The 24,386-nt window shown below is 37.4% G+C and overlaps 1 protein-coding gene across 9 annotated transcripts in view; it reads right to left on the bottom strand.

Annotated features, from left to right (window-relative positions):
- The window catches only part of SCMH1 (Scm polycomb group protein homolog 1), a 222,032-nt gene that overhangs the window by 121,104 nt on the left and 76,542 nt on the right, over positions 1–24,386 (bottom strand). For 3 of the 9 annotated variants that reach the window (XM_040231521.1, XM_040231527.1, XM_040231529.1), the window contains exons 3-6: positions 18,046–18,114; positions 17,585–17,608; positions 8,924–8,994; positions 1,988–2,222 (exon numbers count right to left, since the gene is read on the bottom strand). In XM_040231521.1, the coding sequence (XP_040087455.1) occupies positions 1,988–2,222; positions 8,924–8,994; positions 17,585–17,608; positions 18,046–18,114 (399 nt within the window). Of the gene's footprint in view, positions 1–1,983; positions 2,223–8,923; positions 8,995–10,122; positions 10,266–16,463; positions 16,663–17,584; positions 17,609–18,045; positions 18,115–20,726; positions 20,754–24,386 lie in introns of those variants that run through there. The other 6 variants (XM_040231523.1, XM_040231522.1, XM_040231524.1 and 3 more) reach the window with 6 other exon arrangements.

The following is a 24,386-nucleotide window of genomic DNA, read 5'->3' as shown; positions in this document are numbered from 1 at the left end:
ACAATTCAAGAATCAACAAGGATAATTAGTGCAATGGAGTGAAAAACATCAAATATGTATGAATCTTTGAGTTTATGATATTGAATACAACAATAGCAATAAGACTAAGTAGTTTTGAAGGATAATGGCAATCTAATTTATTATTCTGAAAAGTGGTAAACAAAGAAAAGAATCAAGCATTTACACTGTCTTTCCTGCATGAACTATGCTTCAGGATAACCAAATAGTTGAAAGTTTATTTTAATAGACATATTCCATTTAATTTATGTGGACAGAATGATAATATTAAAATTTTCTATTCTGCAACCAAAATGAATTGATAGGTCTAAATCAGGGGTCAGCAAACTATAGCCAGAAGGCTGGACAACTTGTTTTGTAACTAAAGCTTTACTGGATCACAGCCTTGCCCATTTTTTTAATGTATTGTCTATGACTGCCTTCATATTACAAGGACAAAGCTGACAAGTTACAATGAGAATGTATGGCCTATAAGCCTGAAATATTTACTATCTGACTCTTTTAGAAAATCTGCCAACCCCTGTCTAGACTACAAGCAGCAATGGCTGCTACATTATAAAATGAGAGATAATCAGACCATATATACTTCTTAATAAATGTAAGTATCACTACATATGAAATATTCTTATTGAAAAAAACTAAACCTTAACCTGATCAAGCCTCTAGATCTAGTTACCAATTTCTAGGAAGAGAGGTCAGAGAAACACGTTAAATGATACCAGAGAGATATAATTAGCAAAATCTAATTGTGGGAAAATTTAAAGAAAATGACTTAGGTTTTTCAACAAATAAATTGCAAGGAAAAAATAAAAGAGAGGAGGAGAACACATAGATTAAAAGAGGCTTAAGGAACATATCACCCAACTGCATATGTTGATTTTATTTGGATACTGATTCAAAGGAAATGAAATAAAGAGAGGAAGAGAGAGAGAGACAGACAATAGGGAAAATTTAAATACTGAGTAAATATTTGTTGATATTAAGGAAGTATCATTATTTTATTCACATATGACAATGTTATGGTTATGCTTTTAAAATATTAAGGATGAGAGAGATACATACTAAATATTTAGTGATAAAATGATACTATGTTTAAGCAACTGGGCAGGAGTGGTCAGGGAATGTATATAGCTACTAAGAAAACAAGACTAACTATCAAAGATAAAACATACATGGACTTTCATTCTCTGTATTATTTTTTTCTACTTTTGTATATGTTTGAAATTTTACAAGTAATTTTTTTTAAAGAAGGAAAAGGTTAAATAACCACTTGGGGAGGTCTTTCAAATGACACTTTCCTCTAATGCTCATTTAATTTAGCACAGCCTCCTGAGAGGAACACAGCCTATAAACCATCTCCATCCTCCGGAGAGACTTACTGCAATAGTGACTGACAGTAACTGATGAAATGTGCTAAATCACTCAGGTATACTGACGCTAAAAAAGGTGAATCTGATCTTGAAGAGAAAAATACAGTGGTGTCATTAAAGGAAAATAATGCATTTTACTTAAGAATTGATTTAAAGTGAGAAAATGCCAAGGACCAATTGAGAATTTAGGGGAAAGGAGATAAGGGATCTTTATAATAGTCATCCTTTCTAATGGGAGATTTTTCTCTCACTGTCTGTTGTGATTGTAGGATTTGATAAAAGCTCCATGGTTTTTTGAGGCAAGTGCAATGGCAAGACCTTCTTCCATCCTTTTTCTCAGGGTAAATGGGACCTGACAAAGAAGGATGCAGGGCGTAGTTGCTTACTAGAGAAAGAGGAGCTGAAGAGAGGCATGGATATCACAAATTAATGAAGAGTGGAGAGGTCCAGATTTTACAGCTCATTTCATGTTAGGCGGACCTTTCGGACCATACGAAAAAGAAGGGATGGGCAGATGACCCTATGTTTTCTTCTAATACAATGTACAATTTGAGGAAGACAACTAATAAGCCAGGAAGAGCTTGGGCCCAGTTACTCACCCAGAGGGGGCTGCAGCATACCCCCGTTCTTCTCACAGTTCCCGATAGGCTGAATTTCAGCTGAGTCAACCAGCCGCCAGAAGTCATTCTTGTTGTCGCTGCCATCAAGGCGAAGGCGGAGGCGGGCGCCTGTCAGTCCAACTACTGTGGCAATACAGGTAGATGTGGTGTTCCTGGGGTCCTGCGCTTCCAATTTCATGCTGATCTTGAACTCGTTGCTTGGAGGTGTGTAGGACTGAGGAGAACAAGCCATGGGGATTAGGCAGACTAAGAATACATGGCATTTTCAGTGAGGCTATTAGGCGATGGAACCTGGAAATTTACGCTTTGGATGCAAACTGATTACAGCTGAGTCGGGGACAACCCTCATGAATTATTTCCTAATACCTAGGAAGGGTCTCATGAAAAAGAAACACTGAAATGTAAAGTGAAGGGAAAAAATTACTTTCCAGTGAAGCATCAAATATTGACTGACCAGTAAGTAAAAGATAAGAGTATCTCAAATGGTCCTTGCTTAAATGCTGTTTTTTATCCTGTCTTCTCCAATTCCCTAACCCTCCAGGTAGTCTTAGTATTTTCTTTGCAGAAATCATCCTATTAAACTATCATATCTTTAGTGTTTCTTCATGGAGTGCTTCAGTACGTCTACCACACAGACTAACCAATGGGAATAGATTATTTTTTTTTTTTTTACTTTGACATTAACTTAGAAATCAATTCCTGTTTTTTTAAAAACTTTAAGTTATAATTGACATACAATGACCTACACACTTAGGTTAAGTACTGACATATGTATACACTCATGACACCACACACATCACAACACTCTGGAAACCATCACCACTATCAAGATAATGGACATGGACATACTATCAAGTTTTGCATATCCCTTTAAGACCTGTCTAGCCCTTCCCAGATCTCTCTCTCTCCAGGCAAACACTGCTTTACTTTCTATCAGTATCGACTGTTTTGCATTTTGCATTTCTAGACTTAAAATGGAATCATACAGAATATACTTTTTTTTTTTTTTGGACCTAGTTTCTTTCACTCAGCATAACCCTTCTGATATTCACCCATTTGTAGAATGTATCAATAATTCATTTCTTTTTCATTAAGACTCACTTTTAAGAGCAGTTTTAGGTTCACAGAAGAACTGAGAGGAAGATAAGAGAGATTTCCTATAAACATCCTGCTCCAACACAGTCAGTGTCTCCTCTATTTTCAGTATCTCCTAACATAGCAGTACATTTATTACAACAGATAAAACTACACTAACATATCATAATAACCCAAAGTCCATTATTTACAGTAAGGTTCTCCCTTGGTGTTGTATACTCTATGAATTTGGTCGAATGGAGACATGTATCTATCATTATAGGATCATACAATAGTTTAACTGTACTAAAAATCCTCTGTACTTGGCCTACTCATCCACTCAATCTCTGGCAACCACTGATCTTTTTACTGTCTCCAGAGTTTTGCCTTTTCCAGAATGTCACATAGTTTGAATCACACAGTACATAGCTTTTTCAGACTGGCTTTTTTCTCGTAGTTAAGATGCATTTAAGTTTCCTCTAGGTCTTTTCATGGCTTGATAGCTCATTTCTCTCTAGGGCTGAGTAATACTCCATTGTCTGGCTATACTACAGTTTGTTTATCCATTCACCTACTTAAAAAACATCTTTGTTTCTTCCAAGTTTTGGTGATTATGAATAAAGATGCAATAAAATCCACACACATATATATACACACATACACACACATACACACAAGTTTTTGTGTGGACATAAATTTTCAGCTTCTTTGGGTAAATATCAAGGAATGCAATTGATGGATCATATGGTAAGAGTATGTTTAGTTTACAAGAAGAGAGATCACCAAACTACCTTATAAGATGTCTGTACCATTTTGCATTCCCACAAGCAATTAATGAGAATTCCTGTTGCTCCACATCCTTGCCTAACACTTGGTGTTATCGGTCTTCTGGGTTTTGGCATTACAATATGTATGCAGTGGTATCTCACTGTTGTTTTAATTTCCATTTCTCTGATAACATATGATGTAGAACATCTTTTTTATGCTTGTCATATGACCGTCTTTGGTGAGATGTCTTAAGATCTTTGATCATTTTTGAATTATTTTCTTATTTTGAGTTTAAGGTATTTGTATATTTTGGGTCACAGTCCTCTGTCAAACGTGTCTTGTAAAAATATTTTCTCCCAGTCTGTGGCTTGTCTTCTCATTCTCTTGACAGTGTCTTTCATATAGTAGAAGGTTTTATTTTAATGAAGTTCAACTTACCACTTATTTCTTTCATGAACTGTGCCTTTGGTTTGCACCTAATAAATTACTGCCACACCTAAGGTCACCTTCAGTTCAGTTCAGTTGTGTCCAACTCTTTGTAACCCCATGGACTGCAGCACCCCAGGCCTCCCTGTCCATCACCAACTCCTGGAGTTTATGCAAACTCATGTTCATTGAGTTGGTGATGCCATCCAACCATCTCATCCTCTGTCGTCTCCTTCTCCTTCTGCCTTCAATCTTTTCCAGCTTCAGAGTCTTTTCAAATGTCAGTTCTTCGCATCATGTGGTCAAAGTATTGGAGTTTCAGCTTCAACATCAGTCCTTCCAATGAATATTCAGGACTGATTTCCTTGAGGATGGACTGACTGGTTGATCTCCTTGCTGTCCAAAGGACTCTCAAGAGTCTTCTCCAACACCACAGTTCAAAAGCATCAATTCTTCAGCTCTCAGCTTTCTTTATAGTCCAACACTCACATCATATACATGACTACTGGAAAAACCATAGCTTTGACTAGATGGATCTCTGTTGGCAAAGTAATGTCTCTGCTTTATAATATGCTGTCTAGGTTGGTCATAACTTTTTTCCCAAGGAGTAAGCATCTTTTAATTTCATGGCTGCAGTCACCATCTGCAGTGATTTTGGAGCCCCCCAAAATAAAGTCTGACACTGTTTCTACTGTTTCCCCATCTATTTCCCATTAAGTGATTGGACCGGGTGCCATGATCTTAGTTTTCTGAATGTTGAGCTTTAAGCCAACTTTTTCACTCTCCTCTTTCACTTTCATCAAGAGGATTTTTAGTTCCTCTTCACTTTCTGCTATAAGGGTGGTGTCATCTGCATATCTGAGGTTATTGATATTTCTCCGGGCTATTTTGATTCCAGCTTGTGCTTCTTCCAGCCCAGCATTTCTCATGATGTACTCTGCATAGAAGTTAAATAGGCAGGGTGACAATATACAGCCCTGATGTACTCCTTTTCCTATTTGGTACCAGTCTGTTGTTGTTCCATGTCCAGTTCTAACTGTTGCTTCCTGACCTGCATACAGATTTCTCAAGAGGCAGGTCAGGTGGTCTGGGATTCCCATCTCTTTCAGAATTTTCCACAGTTTGTGGTGATCCACACAGTCAATGACTTTGGCATAGTCAATAAAGCAGAAATACATGTTTTTTTTCTGGAACTCTCTTGCTTTTTTGATGATCTAACAGATGTTGGCAATTTGATCTCTGGTTCCTCTGTCTTTTCTAAATCCACCTTGAGCATCTGGAAGTTCATGGTTCATGTACTGTTGAAGCCTGGCTTGGAGAATTTTGAGCATTACTTTACTAGGGTGTGAGATGAGTTTGAGCATTCTTTGGCATTGCCTTTCTTTGGGATTGCAATGAAAACTGACCTATTCCATCTTAGTCTTCTCCTATGCTAACTTCTAGGAATTTAGTTTTGTGTTTTACAGTTAGGTGTGTGGTCTGTTTTGAATTAATTTTTTTGAAGGGTGTTAAGCTCTGTATCTATCATCTTTTGATTCATGTAAGGACTGCGTGACCTTTTTTGTGATGAAATTACTATATTTTTATCTGATAATATCCTTTGCCTGTGAAATATACTTTGATATTAATATGCTATTTCAGCTTTATTATAATTTTTGATTCTTTTACTTTTAACCTGTGTCTTTACATTTAAAGTATAATTGCTTGCAGGCAGTATATAATTGGGTCTTACTTTTTATCCAATATGACAATCTCAGTTTGTTAACTGAGGAATTTAGATAATTTATAATTGGATTATTGATATGGCTGGATTTAAACCTACCATTCTGCTGTTTTCTATTATTTTAGTGGATGCTTTGGGGCTTAAACATACTTAAATTATCAGTCTATCTTCAAGTAATATTATACTACTTCATGTATAAGAATTTTATAATAGGCTACTTAAATTTCTCTCCCTTAAGCTATTGTTGTTATACATTTTTACTAATACATTTTATTATATCTACAATACAATGTTATTATCATTATTTATAGTCAATTATCTTTTATACAGGTTTAATAAGAAATAACATTTTAAGTATTTACCCTTGTAATTATCATTTCTAGTAACTTTCATTCCTTTGTGTAGATATGTATTTCTATCTGGTAATATTTTCCTTCTGCATGATGGACTCTAACATTTGTAAGAGTGAGTTCGCTGCTGCTGCTAAGTTGCTTCAGTCGTGTCCGACTCCGTGCGACCCAATAGATGACAGCCCACCAGGCTCTCCCGTCCCTGGGATTCTCCAGGCAAGAACACTGGAGTGGGTTGCCATTTCCTTCTCCAATGCATGAAAGTGAAAAGTGAAAGTGAAGTTGCTCAGTCATGTCTGACTCTTCACGACCCCATGGACTGCAGCCTACCAGGCTCCTCCGTCCATGGGATTTTCCAGGCAAGAGTACTGGAGTGGGGTGCCACCGCCTTCTTCAAAGAGTGAGTTTAGTAGTGATGAATTCTTCAGTTTTTATGCATCTGAAAATAACTCTATTTTTCCTTCATTTTGGAAGATCTTTTTGCTGGATATAAAATTCATGGATGATAGTTTTCTTTTGATACTTTGAAGATTTTATTTAACTTTCTTCTTGTTTGCATTATTTCAAGAAAATATAATGTCATTCTTATCTTAGTTTCCCTGCACATAAAGTGTCTTTTTTCCTCTGGCTGCTTTGAAGATGTTCTCTATCACTAGTTTTGATAATTTATGACATGCCTTAGTATAATTTTATTCATGTCTTTTTTTCAGGAGATTCATTTAGCTTTCTGAATCTGGAGATTTTTAGTTTTCCTCAACTGTGGACAATTTTTTGCCATTTTATCTTCAAATGCTTTTCCAGTTCTCCATCTCTTTTCTTTTGGATAGTCTAATTACATGGTCTATGATGTTATCCCATGCTTCACTGATCTCTTTTTCATATTTTTAAAATACTTTTTTTCTGTGTGTTTCATTTTAGGTATCTTCTACTCTATGTTTTCATATTTATTCATCTTTTCTTCCACCATTAATCCCATCTAGTGTATTTTTCATTTTGCTCAATGTCTTTTTTTATACACTTCACATCTCTGCTTAACTTTCAAACATATAGAACATAATTAAAATAATTGTTTTAATGTTTTAATCTGCTATTCTAAGATTTGCAAAGGTTCTAAGTCTGTTTCAATTGGTTGATTAGTCTGTTCATTATTAGTTATGCTTTCCTGCCTCCTTATATGCCTGATAATCTTTGACTAGATGCCAGACATTTGATTTTTACCTGTTAGGTGCTGGATATTTTTGCATTCTCTTCTTGTGCTGTGTTCCCAGATGAAGTTAATTTACTTGGAAATAATTTAATCACATTGAGTCTTGCTTTTTAGTTTGTTAGGCAGATTCAAAGCATGCTCATCCTAAGGCTAATCATTTCCCACTACTGAGCAGGATCTTCCCAACTATTCCACATGAATTATGAGATTTTCCAGTCTAGCTGGTGGAATCAGGCACTATTCCCAGTCTTGTGTGAGCACTAGGCTCTATCCTTTTACTATCCTTTAATCCTTTCAGACAGTGTTTCCCTTGGCTTTGGATGCTCACATGCATATACAGAGCAACAGTACTTTGATGAATACTTGAAGGGGGCTCTCTGCAGTTTTCTTTCTGTGCCCCATTCTCTTCTCTGGTACTCTGTCCTGCAGATTCTATCCCTGGGTTCTCAGTTCCATCTCCCTAATTTGATAGGGAATCTCTCAGGCTTAGTCTAGGTTCTCTTTCCCTGGGCCATGGTCTCAAACTATTGTAAAGCAGTAAATCATAAGAGGCTCAACTCATTTGTTTTTTTCTCTCTCAGAGATCACTATTCTTGGCTGCCTGATCTTCAGTAACTTGAAAACCATTATTTAATATATTTTGTCTTTTAAAATTATTTCAGGTGGAAATACGAATTCAGTTCCTATTATTTCAGATGAGCAAAGTCCTATTTTGTACTTTTATTCAGACAATATTCAAACTCAAAGTGAAATGTTGACAGTTTGTGGAAACAACAACTGAATACCAGAAAGGAGGGAGATATAAACCATTTCCTGATGTGCAGCTCTATTGAGCAGCAGTACACACCTCTGCTTACTACCCTTACCATGTACTGATAGTCAACATCATCTGTGCATTGTATGGGGAACTTAATCCTACGTGGAGGGCTCTAAATGACCTCCAATGAACTCCTAACATACTCCACAATGGGATTCAATGCCAACATTTTTATGGAAAGATAAGATTGTGGCAGGGGAGCTGAATTCAGAGATATGAATACTGCTCCACTTTCAAGAGTTGTCTAAGGGCTGTAACTCTGTTTCCTACCTGCCTGAACTAAGAGCTGTAGTAAAAATTAGCAACTGTTTTCAGTAACACAGAATATCTTCAAGGAGGTGAAGAAGGAAAATGTGTTACTTGGGAAACTGGGGAGAATGTTTAAAACTCACAGCTGAGTTTTGAGTCCTGAAGTTATATTCTTCCCATAGAAGTTTATTCTGGGGACTTCAGGTGAGAAGCCCAAAGGCTCCCACTTCATGTTTTGCTTGTCTAAGGACCAGAAAAACTACTTGCCTCCCACCTTCTAAAGATGCTGAGAATCAATTACCTGCTTGAAGCAATGGATAGGCGCTGGGACTGAACATGTTTCTTTTAGGTATTTGTCCCAGGTAAAATGACCTGCAAAGGAAATAAAAATCTCTATCACAGTCAACTTCCTAAAAATGCTTTCAAGATGTAATCTACCCTAAACATTAGGCTATTTTCAGACTTGTTTGGAGCATAAGAAAACTTACACGGCCCTGTTTGGACTCAAAGAAGTATATTAGGGGGAAGAATTGAGATGACCTGAGTGGATCATTTTAGATCAATGTTTTTTGAATCACTGTCTAGACGACCTAAGGAATCTTTCAAGCTAGTCTCTAAAATGATCCAAAATGTTACACCAAGTCATACCAGTGTCTCAAAGAAGTATTCAGGAAGCTCATGGAAAACAGAACAGAAGAGGCACAAAGTGGGTGGGAAGATTCCTTCTGAACAATCTGACTCCTGTAAAGGTCCCTTATTGCCATCAAATAACTGATTTTAACACCCAATGTGGCAGAATCCCACCATCTCAGCTCAGAAAGAAAAAAGAAGAGGCTATCTTGAGACCCTGGGTAAGAGGAGTTGTTGGGGGCAGGAAAAGCCAGAATGAGATTATACTTGAATCCTCACTCTAAAAGATGTCTCTCTCTCACCCACCTCAACCCTCTCCTATTCCAGTCACTGCTGCATTGCTCTGAGGTGCAAAATGACCAAGGTTTGTTAATTTAGAGAAAAGTAGATCCTCAGTAGCATTTCTGATGACAGTAGTTAAGAATGAGTTGGCAAATTTGCAGAATCTTTGTAGCCTCTTGAAGTGGCCCTTGTGAAGTCGCTCAGTCGTGTCTGACTCTTTGCGACGCCATGGACTGTAGCCTACCAGGTTCCTCCGTCCATGGGATTCTCCAGGCAAGAGTACTGGAGTGGGTTGCCATTTCCTTCTCCAGGGGATCTTCCCGACCCAGGGATCGAACTCTGGTCTCCTGCATTCCAGGCAGACACTTTAACCTCTGAGCCACCAGGGAATGCTGAAGTGGCCCTTAAGGTCTCTCAAAGTTTGAGGAACGCTGTGCTAGAGAAATAATCTTTAAGGTGACAGTGACCTGGGTCAGGGAAAACATTTTAAAGGATGGGTTATTAAACACATATCTTACTGAACCACAAAAGATTACCAGGTTCTTTATTAAAGGTTAAATCAATTACAAATATCCCCCTAATACCCACCTAGAGGTGACCCCATGGTGGAGCAGGTAAGGTCCCAGAGACTTTCACAAGCTAAAACACTGTAGCAAACCAGCATTTCTTGAAGTTTCCTCTGCAGTGGAGCAGCACAGGGCCCCTTTGGGCCATGAAAAAAGCACTAGATGCTGGGAATAAAAATGAGTCATGGAATGATGAAATCTCAGTCACTCCAAAGATGATGCCAAGACTTTATACTCTATTGACTTTATAGCTACTGTTTTAAAACTGGTTCCTTTCCCACAATCCTAACCAAGCCAAATAGATTTGGCCAGAAATCACAGTCAGTTCTGAACTGTTTAATGAACTGGCTGATGACTACGTGTGTGCATGCTAAGTTGCTTTAGTCCTGTCGGACTCTTTGCAACCCTATGGACTGGTGCCTGCCAGGCTCCTCTGTCAGTGGGATTCTCCAGCAATAATACTGGAGTGGATTGCCATGCCCTCTTCCAGGGGATCTTCCTGACCCAGGGATTGAACCCTAGTCTCTTGCATTGGCAAGGACACTCTTTAGCACCAGCGCCACCTGGTAGCCATCCCCTTCAGTCAATAATTAATCATTTTGAATAGACAGTCCAAGGGTAAATGAGGTGAGTATTTCCTTAAGTCAAGATTTAAATAGCTTATTAGAATTTAATAAAGAGTTTGCTCTTAGCTGAGATGGCTTCTAAAGCAAAGAGTTTCATCACTATTGGCTGTTAGAAAAAGAAAACATCAAGAATTATTATTCCATTCTTGCAAATAAATAAGTCAAATAGTAAGTCTTGGATTTGACTAGGCTGCACCTCTTGAACTCTAACACGTACAGCAGTTCTACCCACTAAAATTTTCTCTGATAACAGAAATGTTCTGCATCTATGCTGACCAGTAAGATAGCCAACAGCCACATGCCACTATTGAACACGTGAAATATGGCTAGTGTGAGTGAGAAATTAGATTTTAAATGGTATTTAACTTTAATGTAAATTTAAATACCTATATGGGAATTACTGTAGAAGGCAGTATGGAAGAAGTTAGGTCAGTTCTGAGTTGCTTGTTACTGTTTTGAGTTCTGACCAAAAACACCCAAGAGACTTTGGCTTTAAGATGTAATTACAGCAGCATCAGGGTACCAAAATAATTAGGGTATTATAGTTCTATATTACACATAACAACTATGGTAAGCAATTCCTATTACACAGGTTAAGAAATCCCACATCTTCCCATTTACTATCAACTGAAAGAAAAAGAACCTCTTTGTTAAAAGCAGTTCATCCACTGAGGGTTCACTAGCTTCAACCATACCTAGATTAGTATTTTTTCTTAAATTTGACTGCTTAGGCTGTTTATTGTTTACTATCAATCAGGTAAGCTGCAAAATAAGTTAATTTTTATGGACTCACTAAGAATATCTGAGCTCCTATTATAATGCTCATAATGAAGCCAAACATCAAACCTACCACACTGCCGAGCACTAAAAACACCACAAAAGAAGTAGGACAGGCAACAAAGTATAGATCAGGGGGTGGCAAATTTTCTGTAAAGGACCAGATAGAAAAAATTTTACTCTTTGTAGGCCATTCGGTCTCTGTCACAAATACTGAACTTGTACATGGTAGCATGAAAACAGCCACAGGCAATATGTAAATGAGTGAGCATGGCTGTGTTTCACTAAAACTTTATTTGTAAAAACTGGCAGTGGGTTGCATTTGGCCCCTAAATAGCAGTCTGTCAAATCTTGGGATATAATATCATTCTCAAATGCTACTTACCATAAAAATATACTAAATAATTTTTCTAACTTCTTTTTACAGTTCTGAGACCATCTTCAGAGGTTCTCATTCAGTAATCTCTTGAGTGTGGTCTGAGAATCTGTATTTTTAACGCCTTCCTAGGTAATACTGATTAAATTCCATGCCTAGAAACTAATGGGATAATTAAAAGAATGTGATGTTGAGAGTTAGAAGATGGTGTTTGAAGTCCTGTTTCTATAGCCAACTGCTACTGCTACTGCTGCTAAGTCGCTTCAGTTGTGTCCGACTCTGAGTGACCCCACAGACAGTAGCCTGACAGGCTCCTCTGTCCCTGGGATTCTCCAGGCAAGAATACTAGAGTGGGTTGCCATTTCCTTCTCCAATGCATGCATGCATGCTAAGTCACTTCAGTCGTGTCTGACTCTGTGTGACCCCATGGACAGCAGTCCACCAGGCTCCTCTATCCACAGGATTCTCTAGGCAAAGATACTGGAGTGGGTTGCCATTTTCTATCTTGAATAAACTACTTAATCCTTCCAAGCATCAGTTCATTTATCTGAAAGAGACATAATATCCCATAAGATTATACACACACTCCTTCATTCAATAAATACTTATTAACCTCCTTCCAAGTGCAAAAGCACAGTGTTAAATATCAGGGGAACAAGATAGACATGGTTCTGAAATTCATGGAGCCTACAGTTTAGAAATAAGCAAAAGTAGTCAATTAAGTAATAATACAAATAATCTGCCACAATTATGATAAATTTAAGTTAATGAGGTAGTACAGATTGCCTTGAGAATGCAGAACAGGGAAATCTAATTCATACTTGGGTCAAGATTACTGTGAAGATTGACATTATTAACTAGTATAGTACTTTATAATTTCTGGGGTGATTTCAATTATTCATTCAAATGATGTTTGAGTATCCTGTATGTGCCAGGAACTTCTTCTAAATGCTAGGATAAGGCAGGAAGTCCCTGCCCTTATGGAATTTGCATTCCAGTGCATAATGAGGCACAATTAACACAAAGTCAAATAAATAAGGTAGTAAATGGTAAGTATTTGAAGGACATAAAATAATGATATGTGACAGAGACTGGGAATCATCTTAGATGGTGAAATTATAGACAGATGCTCTAGACAGGAAACATTTGGGCTGAAACCTTACAGATGAGAGACAGTCAGTCATCTCATTTATACTGCTGAATAATACTTAAGAAAGTATTTTATAAACTCTAACATACATACTACCATATGACAGTTATGTCTATTATTAGGAAATAAGATTGGCTTAAAACTCAACATTCAAAAAGCTAAGGTTATGGCATCCGGTCCCATCACTTCATGGCAAATAGATGGAGAAACAACTGAAACAATGAGAGACTTTATTTTCTTGGGCTCCAAAATCACCGCAGATGGTGACTGTAGCCATGAAATTAAAAGATGTTTGCTCCTTGGAAGAAAAGCTATGACAAACCTAGACAGCATATTAAAAAGCAGAGACATCAGTTTGCCAACAAAGGTCCATCTAGTCAAAGCTATGGCCTTTCCAGTAGTCATGTATAAGAGTTGGACCATAAAGAAGGCTGAGCGCCAAAGAATTGATGCTTTCAACTGTGGTGCTGGAGAGGACTCTTAAGAATCCCTTGGACTGCAAGATCAAACCATCCAATCCTAAAGGAAATCAACCCTGAATATTCATTGGAAGGACTGATGTTGAAGCTGAAGCTCCAATACTTTGGCCACCTGATGCGAAAAACCAACTCATTAGAAAAAGACCCTGACGCTAGGAAAGATCGAAGGCAGGAGGAAAAGGGGACAACAGAGAACAAGATGGTTGGACGGCATCACCACCTCAATGGAAGTAAGTCTGAGCAAGCGAGGGGAGATGGTGAAGGGCAGGGAAGCCTGGCGTGCTGCAGTCCATGTGGTTGCAAAGAGTCAGACATGAATGAGTGACTGAACAACAACAACAAAGACTGCTGCCCTGAAGGGATTTATAACTACATACAAATAGTTTAAAATTAACAGTTCCCTAAATTGTAAAACACAAAAGATCCACCAGTTGAATGCATGAATTCCTTTCTCTAATATTCACTCATTCAACAAATATTTACTGTGCAACTACTATATGCCAAGCTCAATTCCAGGCACAGGTGATACACAGCAAAGAACAAAACAGCCAAAATCTCTGCCCACATGGAGCTTACATTCTAAGAGGGAAGAGACACAATAAATAAACAAATAAACATAATTCAATTGATCCAGAAAGTTACAGAGAAACCACATAATAACTATACAATTTCTGGCCCTTTTCAAATAAGGAAAAAATAAAGCAAGGTAGGAGAGGAAAAGAGTGCTGAGAGTATGTATGCTATTTTAGGCAGGATGGTCAAGAAAGGGATCTTGATGAGGTGATATAAAAGCTGAGACCTGAATGGTCCCTCCAGGCTCTAGTTAAATAATTCCAATAATGAGAAATTTATTATTCAGCTATGGTTCAACAGCACAAATGGATTATTTTAACCATTAGAATCAGCCAAAGTCTACCTTCTTCTAAATCTTTACCTACTGACATTAGACATAATATACCTAATCCCCTAAATATGTCCCAAATCCCTCAATGGCTCCTAATTTAAAATGGTTACATCAGGCATTTCCATTCATGCTGGCTACTGTTCTGTTCACATTCCTCTGCAAGAACTCTGTTTAGTTCCATCTAAAGTGTGGAACCCAAATCCTTTAGAGCAATAAAGACAGTCACAGTCTTTATTTTTGGCCATGCTGTGCAGGATGTGGGGTCTTAGTTCCCCAACCAGGGATTGAACCTGTGCCCCTGATTTGGAAGCTCAGAGTCTAAACCCTGGACTCCCAGAGAAGTCCATTTTATGAACTTTAAAAACCTTCACTGTTTAACCCAGTACCTGAAACTTGAGAGAGGCACCATAAAAGTTTGAAAAGTGAGTGAATGAAAAGAAGCAAGCCAGTAATGGTCCTACTCTTTTCTGGACTAGTGAAATCACACCTGGGAAATTAAACATTATGGGAACTAGTCCTTGAGAGGGACAGAACAAAGCAACAGCTTAATGGTGACCCAAATGATCAAGAGAAACAAAACCATGTCACATAAGGACCAGCTAAATGAAGAAGCAACATTTAGCATGGAAGTCTTAAAGCCATTTCTTTATCCATCCATCCAACAAGTATTTACAGTGTGGATCAAGGAACAGTGTTGGAGATACAACCATGATCAAAATATTGTCTTGCCTTCACAAAGCTTCAACTTAAGGCTTCCAAGTTAAAATGTAAAAGGATAAGCAAGGAGTTAGCCAAAGAGAGACCTGTTGTTTCAGACAGAAAGAAAAGCATGTATGAGGGCCCAGAAATGAAAAAAAGCAGTTCTCAAACCTGAATCTTTCAGTATGGCTACAGGGTAGATAAAAATGGTTTAGAAAAGAGGTTGTCAATAAAAGCAGTGTTTGGGTTTCAGAGTCTCATATGCAACACTAAGGAGAAGAGGAAGCACAAAAGGGTTTGTAAGAAAAAGCATCCTGTCTACAATGTGAAGAACGGACTGGAGGAGGGTAAGGCTGGAGGCAGGAAGCTTTTTTATTAGAAAGCTTTTCTAATAAACTAGCTATGAGATGATGGTTGCTTGAACTAGGAAATGTAACAGAATGGCAGTGAGAAAGCAGTCCTTAGAGCTGCTTTCAAATAACTAGAGGCTGGTCAGTGAAAACCTGGCTAAATCTATACATATGGCTCTGAAAGTTATAGGTGGGACTAACAGAATTGACAAAGAAACAGATTTTGGCCCAATAAATATTTGTTTAAATATGAGTGAGTTGCTTGAGGAGGTTTTAAGTCCCTAACAACTTTGGGGAAAGTTCAAGACAAGACATTTTACAAGAACTACAAAATGTTGGAATTTTGAAATGCAGGCCAAGGTAGACTTTTTAAGGCCTCTTCCAAACTCTGAGATTCTAAAAACCTACTGAATTTTCTTTCAGTGTGGTATTTTAGGCTACTCTCTATGCCTGATGGACAAAATGAAATGCCCAAGATTACTTTATCAGAGACTCTGCCTGGCTTCACTACCTCTACTCCCACAACAAAAAACATACTTTCACATTTTAACATCACTTTATATAAATATTTTAAACTGAATATCCACTTTTCACAATTCTGTCAACAAAACAGGTTGTTTACAACATACCTTAAATATCACTGAACTAGAACTGTCATCATCATTCACATTAGCAACAAATCCCCAAACTGCAGCAGCTATCACTGAGTACCTTCTGTTTGTCTGCACCATGCCACACTATGTTCAATATTTCCCCTGTTAATTATAACCCGAAAAGTAGGTTTTATTCTCATCTTAAAGATGAGGAAATGGACTCAGAAAGATCAAGTATTTTTTCTGAAGTCACAAAACTGGTTAGTGAGGAAAAGGAATATGAACCCAGGCCTGTCTTATGCCATGCTTTTTAAACCACACACCAGTACCTTAGAAAGCATGAGGAAAGTTTTAAGGAAAAATAAAAAGTGACGATCATTTATTGTTTATCAAGTATCAGGCCCTTTACCTGCATTATTTCATTTCATTCATTTCTTCAGCTCATAATCATAGAATGCTTCACTTCAAAGAATGTCACAAGATTTGACTTAAAAGGCTGAGGATAGTTGCTCAACAAATGAAAATAATAATCCTCCAAAGTTGAAAAGTATTTGAGAGTTTTTAAGATGTTTTCACATCCATTAGTTCATATAATCTTCTTAATAACCCTGTGAAGTAGGTAGAAAGGGATTATTATCCCCATTTACAAATCAGAAAACCAAGGATTAGTGTCACAAACTTACTAAATGGCAAAGTTGGCCTTCAAAGAATCCAGGAATTCTGACTTCTAGTCTAGTGTTCTACTACTTTACATCACCATCTTTGTCAGTGGGCAATGAAAGTAATATGTTGTCAGAAGAAAAGGAAAGAGGGAGCAAATGGAAAATGATGATAATAGGACTGAACACAGGAAGTTGCGGTAACAAAATATGTAAAAATACTTCAACAAAAACTGATAAAGGTATCAGGATATCAATATTTAAATAAAATGCAGGATTTTAAAGAATGCTTAAGAAGTTAAGACTGACATTTATGTACGAACTTGGAAAGCTGATTGAAAAATATTAATTAGTTTCATTTCTGAAATCCTAGTCCTGAAGTACACTATTCAGGGATGAAAACCAAATGCAGTAGCAGGCTGACTCCTGTTATTTGACATCTTAATATTTTGGTTTTTATTTAGTTAAAAAAAAACTTAGAAAATCTTTAGGTTTAATTTCAGTTCAATATATCTCATGAATAATTCCTTTTGGGAAAATGCCATCAAATTCTGAACAAAGGGGCTTTGTTTTAGCTCTAGATTTAATGAATTAATAAGAAGTAACTTGCAGTTTGGTTTCAGGTCCCATTCCTTATTGTACTCATGTAATTAACCACCCTTTTCCCTTTCATTAGCTTAGTCTGTGGCCTCCTGATAAGGAAGTCTGACAGGACAGTAAAGGAGAACTGCATGGGCTCATTAGGCAGACAAGAGCACAGGATTCACGAGCTCATGAGACAAAGACACATGGAATTCTTTTCCTAGTTACTATCTAATCCCTGGCTCAGTAATTTCCCATATTTAACAGAAACACAAGAAAAATATCTTACCTAGCTCCAGGATGTCGGTAGTTTCTATTAAAGAAAAAAATGTTACAACATAAGTCATCATGAAAAACACACCAAAATGACAGAACAGTGAGATTCTGGGGTAAAATGAGGGCTTGACAGTTTGTATAGTTCAATTCTCTCATTTTAAAAGATACTAAGTTTATTACTAGTAGTTGTGGAAGTATACCACTCAATTCTGCCTTATTAAAAACTGGATATCCAGAGAGGCTAAACAACTGTACCTAAAGCTAATCTGGGATTGTCTGAACTCACAATCTAAATTATCCTGATTTCATGCTCAAACCAATGTATACTGCTTTTGATAGATACCTCTACAAATTATATTTGCTTGTGTTTTAACCCGTGAGTTCTTGGTATACTCAGACCTCCAAAAAAAGAGGCTTTGTGTTAAGAGATGTCAAATTAAATTTTTCCATGCTAAATACAGCTTTTTTTCTTACCTTGATATTGGGATGCAGACTCTGATAGATGACCATATTTATGTTTTCTAACATCATTCCAGTCTATTACTGCAGGAAGAGAGAAAACAGTCATGTGGAAAGAAAGTAAAAGTTTCAGTACTTCTCCAATTTAGCAGTATATTGTGACAGTTTTTGATAAAGTAATCTACTTTTGAGATTCTAGTCTAAGGAAATAACCCAACGTCTACAAAAAGAGATTTCATTAAAAAAACTTTAGTATTCTTTATAATAACAAAAAATTGGGGTGGAAGGGGTGCTTAGATGTTCAACACAGAAGACTGATCAAGATACTGAAATACATTTGTTATTTGACAAAGTATTTTGCAGCTGTTAAATTTTTACAAGTCTAAGTGGGAAAATGTTTGAGTTAATGTTATCTGGTAAGATAAAGGATTAAAAAATATATGCAAGGAATAACCACAATTACATAAAAAACTGAAGACAAAGAACACCTATGTTACAGGCTGCATTGTGTTCTCCCAGAATTCATACTGAAGTAATCATTTCTCAATACTTCAGAAGGTGACTTTGGAAGGAGGGTCTATGAAGAAATAAGTAAGTTAAAATGAGATCTAACTTTAGATTGGACCCCATCCAATATGACTGGTGTCCTTATAAGAAGAGGAAAATGTGGACACAGACAATGACAGAGAAAAGACTATGTGAAGGCACAGGGAGAAGACAGACATTTACAGGCCAAAGGAAAAAAAAAACAACGCTGCTGACACCTTGATCTTGCTCTTGTAGCCTCCAGAACTGTAAGAAAATGTCTGTTGTTTAAATCACCCAGTCTGTAGCCTTTGTTATAGAAGGTCTATCTAGTAAACTAAAACAACCTTTAAAATTATCACTAGAAAAAAAAAGAAGTAAACAAAGCAAATATAAACAACTGGTTATCTTTGGGTGGTGGTACTGTTTTTCTCCCCTTTCTAATCTCAAATATTTTCAGACTTTTTTTAATACAGAGTATCAGTTCAGTTCAGTCGCTCAGTCATGTCCAACTCTTTGCGAGCTCATGAACTGCAGCACGCCAGGCCTCCCTGTCCATCACCAACTCCTGGAGTCCACCCAAACCCTTGTCCATTGAGTCGGAGATGCCATCCAACCATCTCATCTTCTGTTGTCCCCTTCTCCCCCTGCCCTCAATCTTTCCCAGCATCAGGGTCATTACTTATATAATAGAAATATATTTTCCTTGCTTAAAAATTCAGATTCATGTACTGACCCCAGTACTTTCTTACCATTATTTACTCATCTTCTTTACCACTGGATGGTACCACTTTTTTTTTTTTTAACCATTATTTACCCATCTACCCACTTCTCTTCTTACTCAGCTCAGATTTATGGTCCCTCACTAAAATCACTCCCTGACCAAGTCTTCAACTCCTTCACGCCTCTTTTTTTTTTTTTGGTTAAACTTGACTACTAAAGCCTCAACCCTAACTTGGCTAAAACCACTTATCTGCCTGTATCATGCCTACCCCAACAGATCACAAGTGCTAAAGAAAAACAAGTGGAACCTTACTGGTCTCACCATAAACTCATGGCTACAATCTCAATGCTAATTATCACTGTCTAGGAATCAAACCACATTTCCCTACCATGCTTCGTTTTCTCCTTTCCAAAAATATAAATTCACGTATTCTTCTCTTTAATGCTGAAGAAGCTAAAGTTGAACAATTCTATGAAGACCTACAAGATTTTTTAGAACTCATACCAAAAAAAGATGTCCTTTTTATCATAGGGGACTAGAATGCAGAAGTAGGAAGTCAAAAAATACCTGAAAAAACAGGCAAGTTTGGCCTTGGAGTACAAAATGAAGTAGGGCAAAGGCTAACAGAGTTTTGTTACAACAAACACCCTCTTCCACAAACACAAGTAATGACTATACATGGACATCACCAGGTGGTCAGTACCAAAATCTGATTTTATTTACTCTTTTTGCAGCCGAAGATGGTGTAGCTCTATACAGTTAGCAAAAAAAAAAAAAAAAAGAAAAGAAAGAAGAACTGGAGCTGACTGTGGCTCAAATCATCAGCTCCTTATTGCAAAATTCAGGCTCAAGTTGAGAAAGTAGGGAAAACCATGAGGCCATTCAATTATGACCTAAATCAAATCCTTTATGACTACACAGTAGAGGTGATGAACAGATTCAAGGGACCAGATCTGGCAGACAGACTGCCTGAAGAACTATGGATGGAGGTCCGTAACACTGTGCAGGAAGTGATGACCAAAACCATCCTCAAGAAAAAGAAATGAAAGAAGGCAAAGTGGTTGTCTAAGGAGGCCTTACAAACAGCTGAGAAAGGAGGAGAAGCAAAAGACAAAGGAGAAAGGTAAAGAGAAATCCTTTAGAGTTCAGAGGGTAAAGAATGCAGAGTTGCAGAAAATAGCAAGGAGAGATTGAAAAAAAAAAGGCTTCTTAAGTGACCAATGCAAAGAAACAGAGGAAAACAACAGAATGGGAAAGACTAGCAATCTCTTTAAGAAAACTGGAGATACCAAGGGAATATTTCAGGCACAATAAAGGACAAAAACAGCAAGGACATAGCAGGAGCAGAAGATGGTAAGAAAAGGTAGCAAGAATACACTGTACAAATTAAGAACTGTACAAAAAAGCTCTTAATGACCCAATGAAACACGATTATGTGGTCACTCACCTACAGCCAGACATCCTGAAGTCTGAGATCAAGTGGGCCTCAGGAGCATTACTACGAACAGTGCTAGTGGAGGTGATGGAATTCCAGCTGAACTATTTCAAATCTTAAAAGATGATGTTGTTAAAGTATTGCACTCATTATGCCAGCAAATTTGGAAAACTCAGCAGTGACCACAGGACTGGAAAAGGTCAGTTTTCATTTCAATCCCAAAGGAAAGCAATGCCAAAGAATGTTCAAATTACTGTATAACTGTGCTCATTCCAAGATTTTGCCTAAAATCCATCAGGTAAGGCTTCAGCAGTATGTGAACTGAAAATTTCCAGGTATTCAAGCTGGATTTAGAAAAGGCAGAGGAACCAGAGATCAGATTGCCAACATATGCAGAATCATAGAAAAAACAAGGGGATTCCAGAAAAACATCTGTTTCTGCTTCATTGACTATGCTAAAGACTTCAACTGTATAGATCACAACAAACTGTAATATTCTTAAAGAGATGGGAATACCAGATCACCTTACCTGCCTCCTGAGAAACGTGTATGCAGGAAAAGAAGCAACAGTTAAAACCAGATATGGAACAACGAACTGGTTCAAAATTGGGAAAGGAGTATGTCAAGGCTATATATTGTCACCCTGCTTATTTAACTTATATGCAGAATACATCATGCAAAATGCCAGGCTAGATGAATCACAAGCTGGAAACAACACTGCCAGGAGAAATATCAACAATCTCAGATCTGCAGATGATACCACTTTAATGGCAGAAAAGTGAAGAGGAACTAAATAGCCTCTTGATGAAGGTGAAAGAGGTGAGTGAAAAAGCTGGCTTAAAACTCAACATTCAAAAAACTAAGATAATGGAATCCAGTCCTATCACTTCATTGCAAACAGATGGGAAAAATATGGAAACAGTATTGGATTTTCTTGGGCTCCAAAATCACTGTGTAAGGTGACTGCAGCCACAAAACTAAAAGATGCTTACTCCTTGGAAGAATAGATATGTCAAACCTAGATAGTGTTTTAAAAAGCAGAGACATCACTTTGCTGACAAAGGACTGTCTAGTCAAAGCTATGGCTTTTCTAGTAGTCATGTATGGATGTGAGAATTGGACCATAAAGAAGGCTGAACACCAAAGAATTGACACTTTCGAACTGTGGTGCTGGAGAAGACCCTTGAGAGTCCCTTGGACTGCAAGGAGATCAAACCAATCAATCCTAAAGGAAATCAGTCCTGAATGTTCACTGGAAGGACTGATGCTGAAGCTGAAGCTCCAATACTTTGGCCATGTGATGAGACTAGCTGACTCCCTGGAAAAGACTCTGATTTGGGAAAAACTGAGGGCAAGAGGAGAAGCGGATGACAGAGGATGAGATGGTTGGATGGCATCACTGACTCTTCATGAACATGAGTTTGAGGAAACTCAGAAAGATAGTGATGGAAAGAGAAGCCTAGTGTGCTGCAGTTCATGGGGTCACAAAGAGTTGGACACGACTGAGTGACTGAACTGAACTGAACGAGCGGATGAACAAGAACAACACAATTTTTCACTTTCTTCATATTCCAAATATTCCCTCCTTAACCTTCACTCTTAGGGGATGACATTAATTCAGGGTTTATTGAGAACAACAAAAATAAGATATGAGAACCTTCTATATGCCACACATTTCAGGAAGATTCAGACTTAATCTTGCCTAGTGGTATGTCCCCAAAGCATAATATAGTAAGCAGCAGGTATTCAGTTAGTAATTGGTGATTTAATGAATCTACTTATTCATCATTCTTTCTGACTCTTCTCCTACTTCTGTGGATGAAGCATCTCTGATTTTAAGCAACAGCCCACCCTACATTTTTGCTCCAGATCCCATTTCCTCTCATCTTCTTAAGGACTTTGCAAGTGTTTCCTCTATAACAGATCATTTACATCAGTATTGTTACTACTTTGTCATCACCTATCAAAACAAACACACACAAAAAACCAATAAATATGCTCTCCCCAACCCTTTCTTAATTCCACACATACTCTTACTGCTCTTTCAATTTTTCTACTCTCTTTCATGGGAAAACTTATTTTAAGAGTTGTCTTAAAGGCAATGAATTATTGCTTCCTCCCTTCCTCATATTATGTCCTCATTTTAATAGGGCTTTTTTTTTCTCACCACTCCACTGTGATTACTTCCAAATTCGTATTTCCAGCACTGGCCTCTACTTGGAATTCTATACTTATATATATAACTACTTTCAGGCCATCTCTACATGGTTCTCAATCAGATATTTCAAACTTAGCTAAAACAGAACACTATCTGTCAAGCTGTTCTTCTTTTTGTCCTCCACAAACCAGTAGATGGCATCTCCATCAACTAGCTCTTCAAGCCAAAATTCTTGAAATTATCCTTGATCCCTATATTTCCTCTACACTCACATTCAATCCATCAGTAGGTTCTGTTGGGCCATATCCCAATCTATCCACCACTCAATCTCATGATTCACAGTCTAGTTTGAGTCACTATTACCTCTTATCTGGACCATTACAAAGTCTGCTAACTTATCCTGCTTCTACTTTTGCCCTACTCCAACTTATTCTCCACAGAAGAGTCAGAAGGAGCACACTATATCTGAGAAAGCAGATCTATAAGCAAAAGGAAGCCACTGGGAAAGAAGTGGAGGTGAGGGATGGAGAGATGAGAATATCCTAGTGGCCCATGGAACCTTGGCTCTGGAGGCTCAGTATACTCTTGTTTTTCATGTGGCTTGGCTGTTCAACCTGCTTAGTTATTAAAAGAATTCTAACTGTTTCAAATGTAGAGGTAGAAGAAAAGGTTTCTGAGAAAACACCATGATTTTAGTGTCAAGTGGAAGAGCAAGCTTGACTTAATCTCAGACAAAACAAATCACCCCAACTAAGTAAAAACCAAGAGGTAAGACATAATAAACTCGAAAACTGTGTTTAATCATATAGATATTTTTATCTTTAAAGATTTCTGACAAGGTTCTTAGTTTGTACAAAACTAAAATTTTGTTTATAATCTAAACTCTGAAATTTGCAAGATATTTTTCTACTAAATTCCACTAATACTATTAAAATGTGACTATAACAAAAGGAAAGAAGGCATTACATTCCAGAAATGACTATAAATGTTAATGACATTTAAGAAATACAAAGTGTCTAGCACCGTGCCTAACAGAGAACAAATTCATTAAATAATAAGTTTTCATTTCTTTCTTTCCTAGTTATAATCTCTAGTCTGGCTAAATTGTCATAAAAATATTTCTAGGTATTTAAAAAGCAAAAATTCCAACCTCTACTCACAATCTTGAAAATTGATGCCAACGACAAAAAGACATCATGGTTAAAAGAAAAGGATAACGAGTGACATAATTAGAAATGGGGAATTCCTTAAACTCAGTCCTTGCCAAATCTCTTAACCATCCTTACCTCCAGGATAGGGTAAAAATATACTTACCACTAGGCTGCATAGTCAATAGACTACAAACTGGTCAGGGAGTTAAAAGGTTTGGGATTTACCCCTGGGTCCACCAATACTTTGCTCTGACCTCTGACAAGTCAGTTTCTCTGTATGTTAATTTTTCCATCTGTAAAATGGGGATGGGAGGAAGGGGGACACTTACTACCCTGTAAAGGACTGAGACTTTACTAGTATTA

The sequence above is a fragment of the Oryx dammah genome, unplaced genomic scaffold (assembly GCF_014754425.2).
Source record: "Oryx dammah isolate SB20612 unplaced genomic scaffold, SCBI_Odam_1.1 HiC_scaffold_28, whole genome shotgun sequence".
NCBI lineage: Eukaryota > Metazoa > Chordata > Mammalia > Artiodactyla > Bovidae > Oryx > Oryx dammah.
Note: the sequence above shows the minus strand (reverse complement) of the source record. Positions and strands in the feature narration are given on the sequence as shown.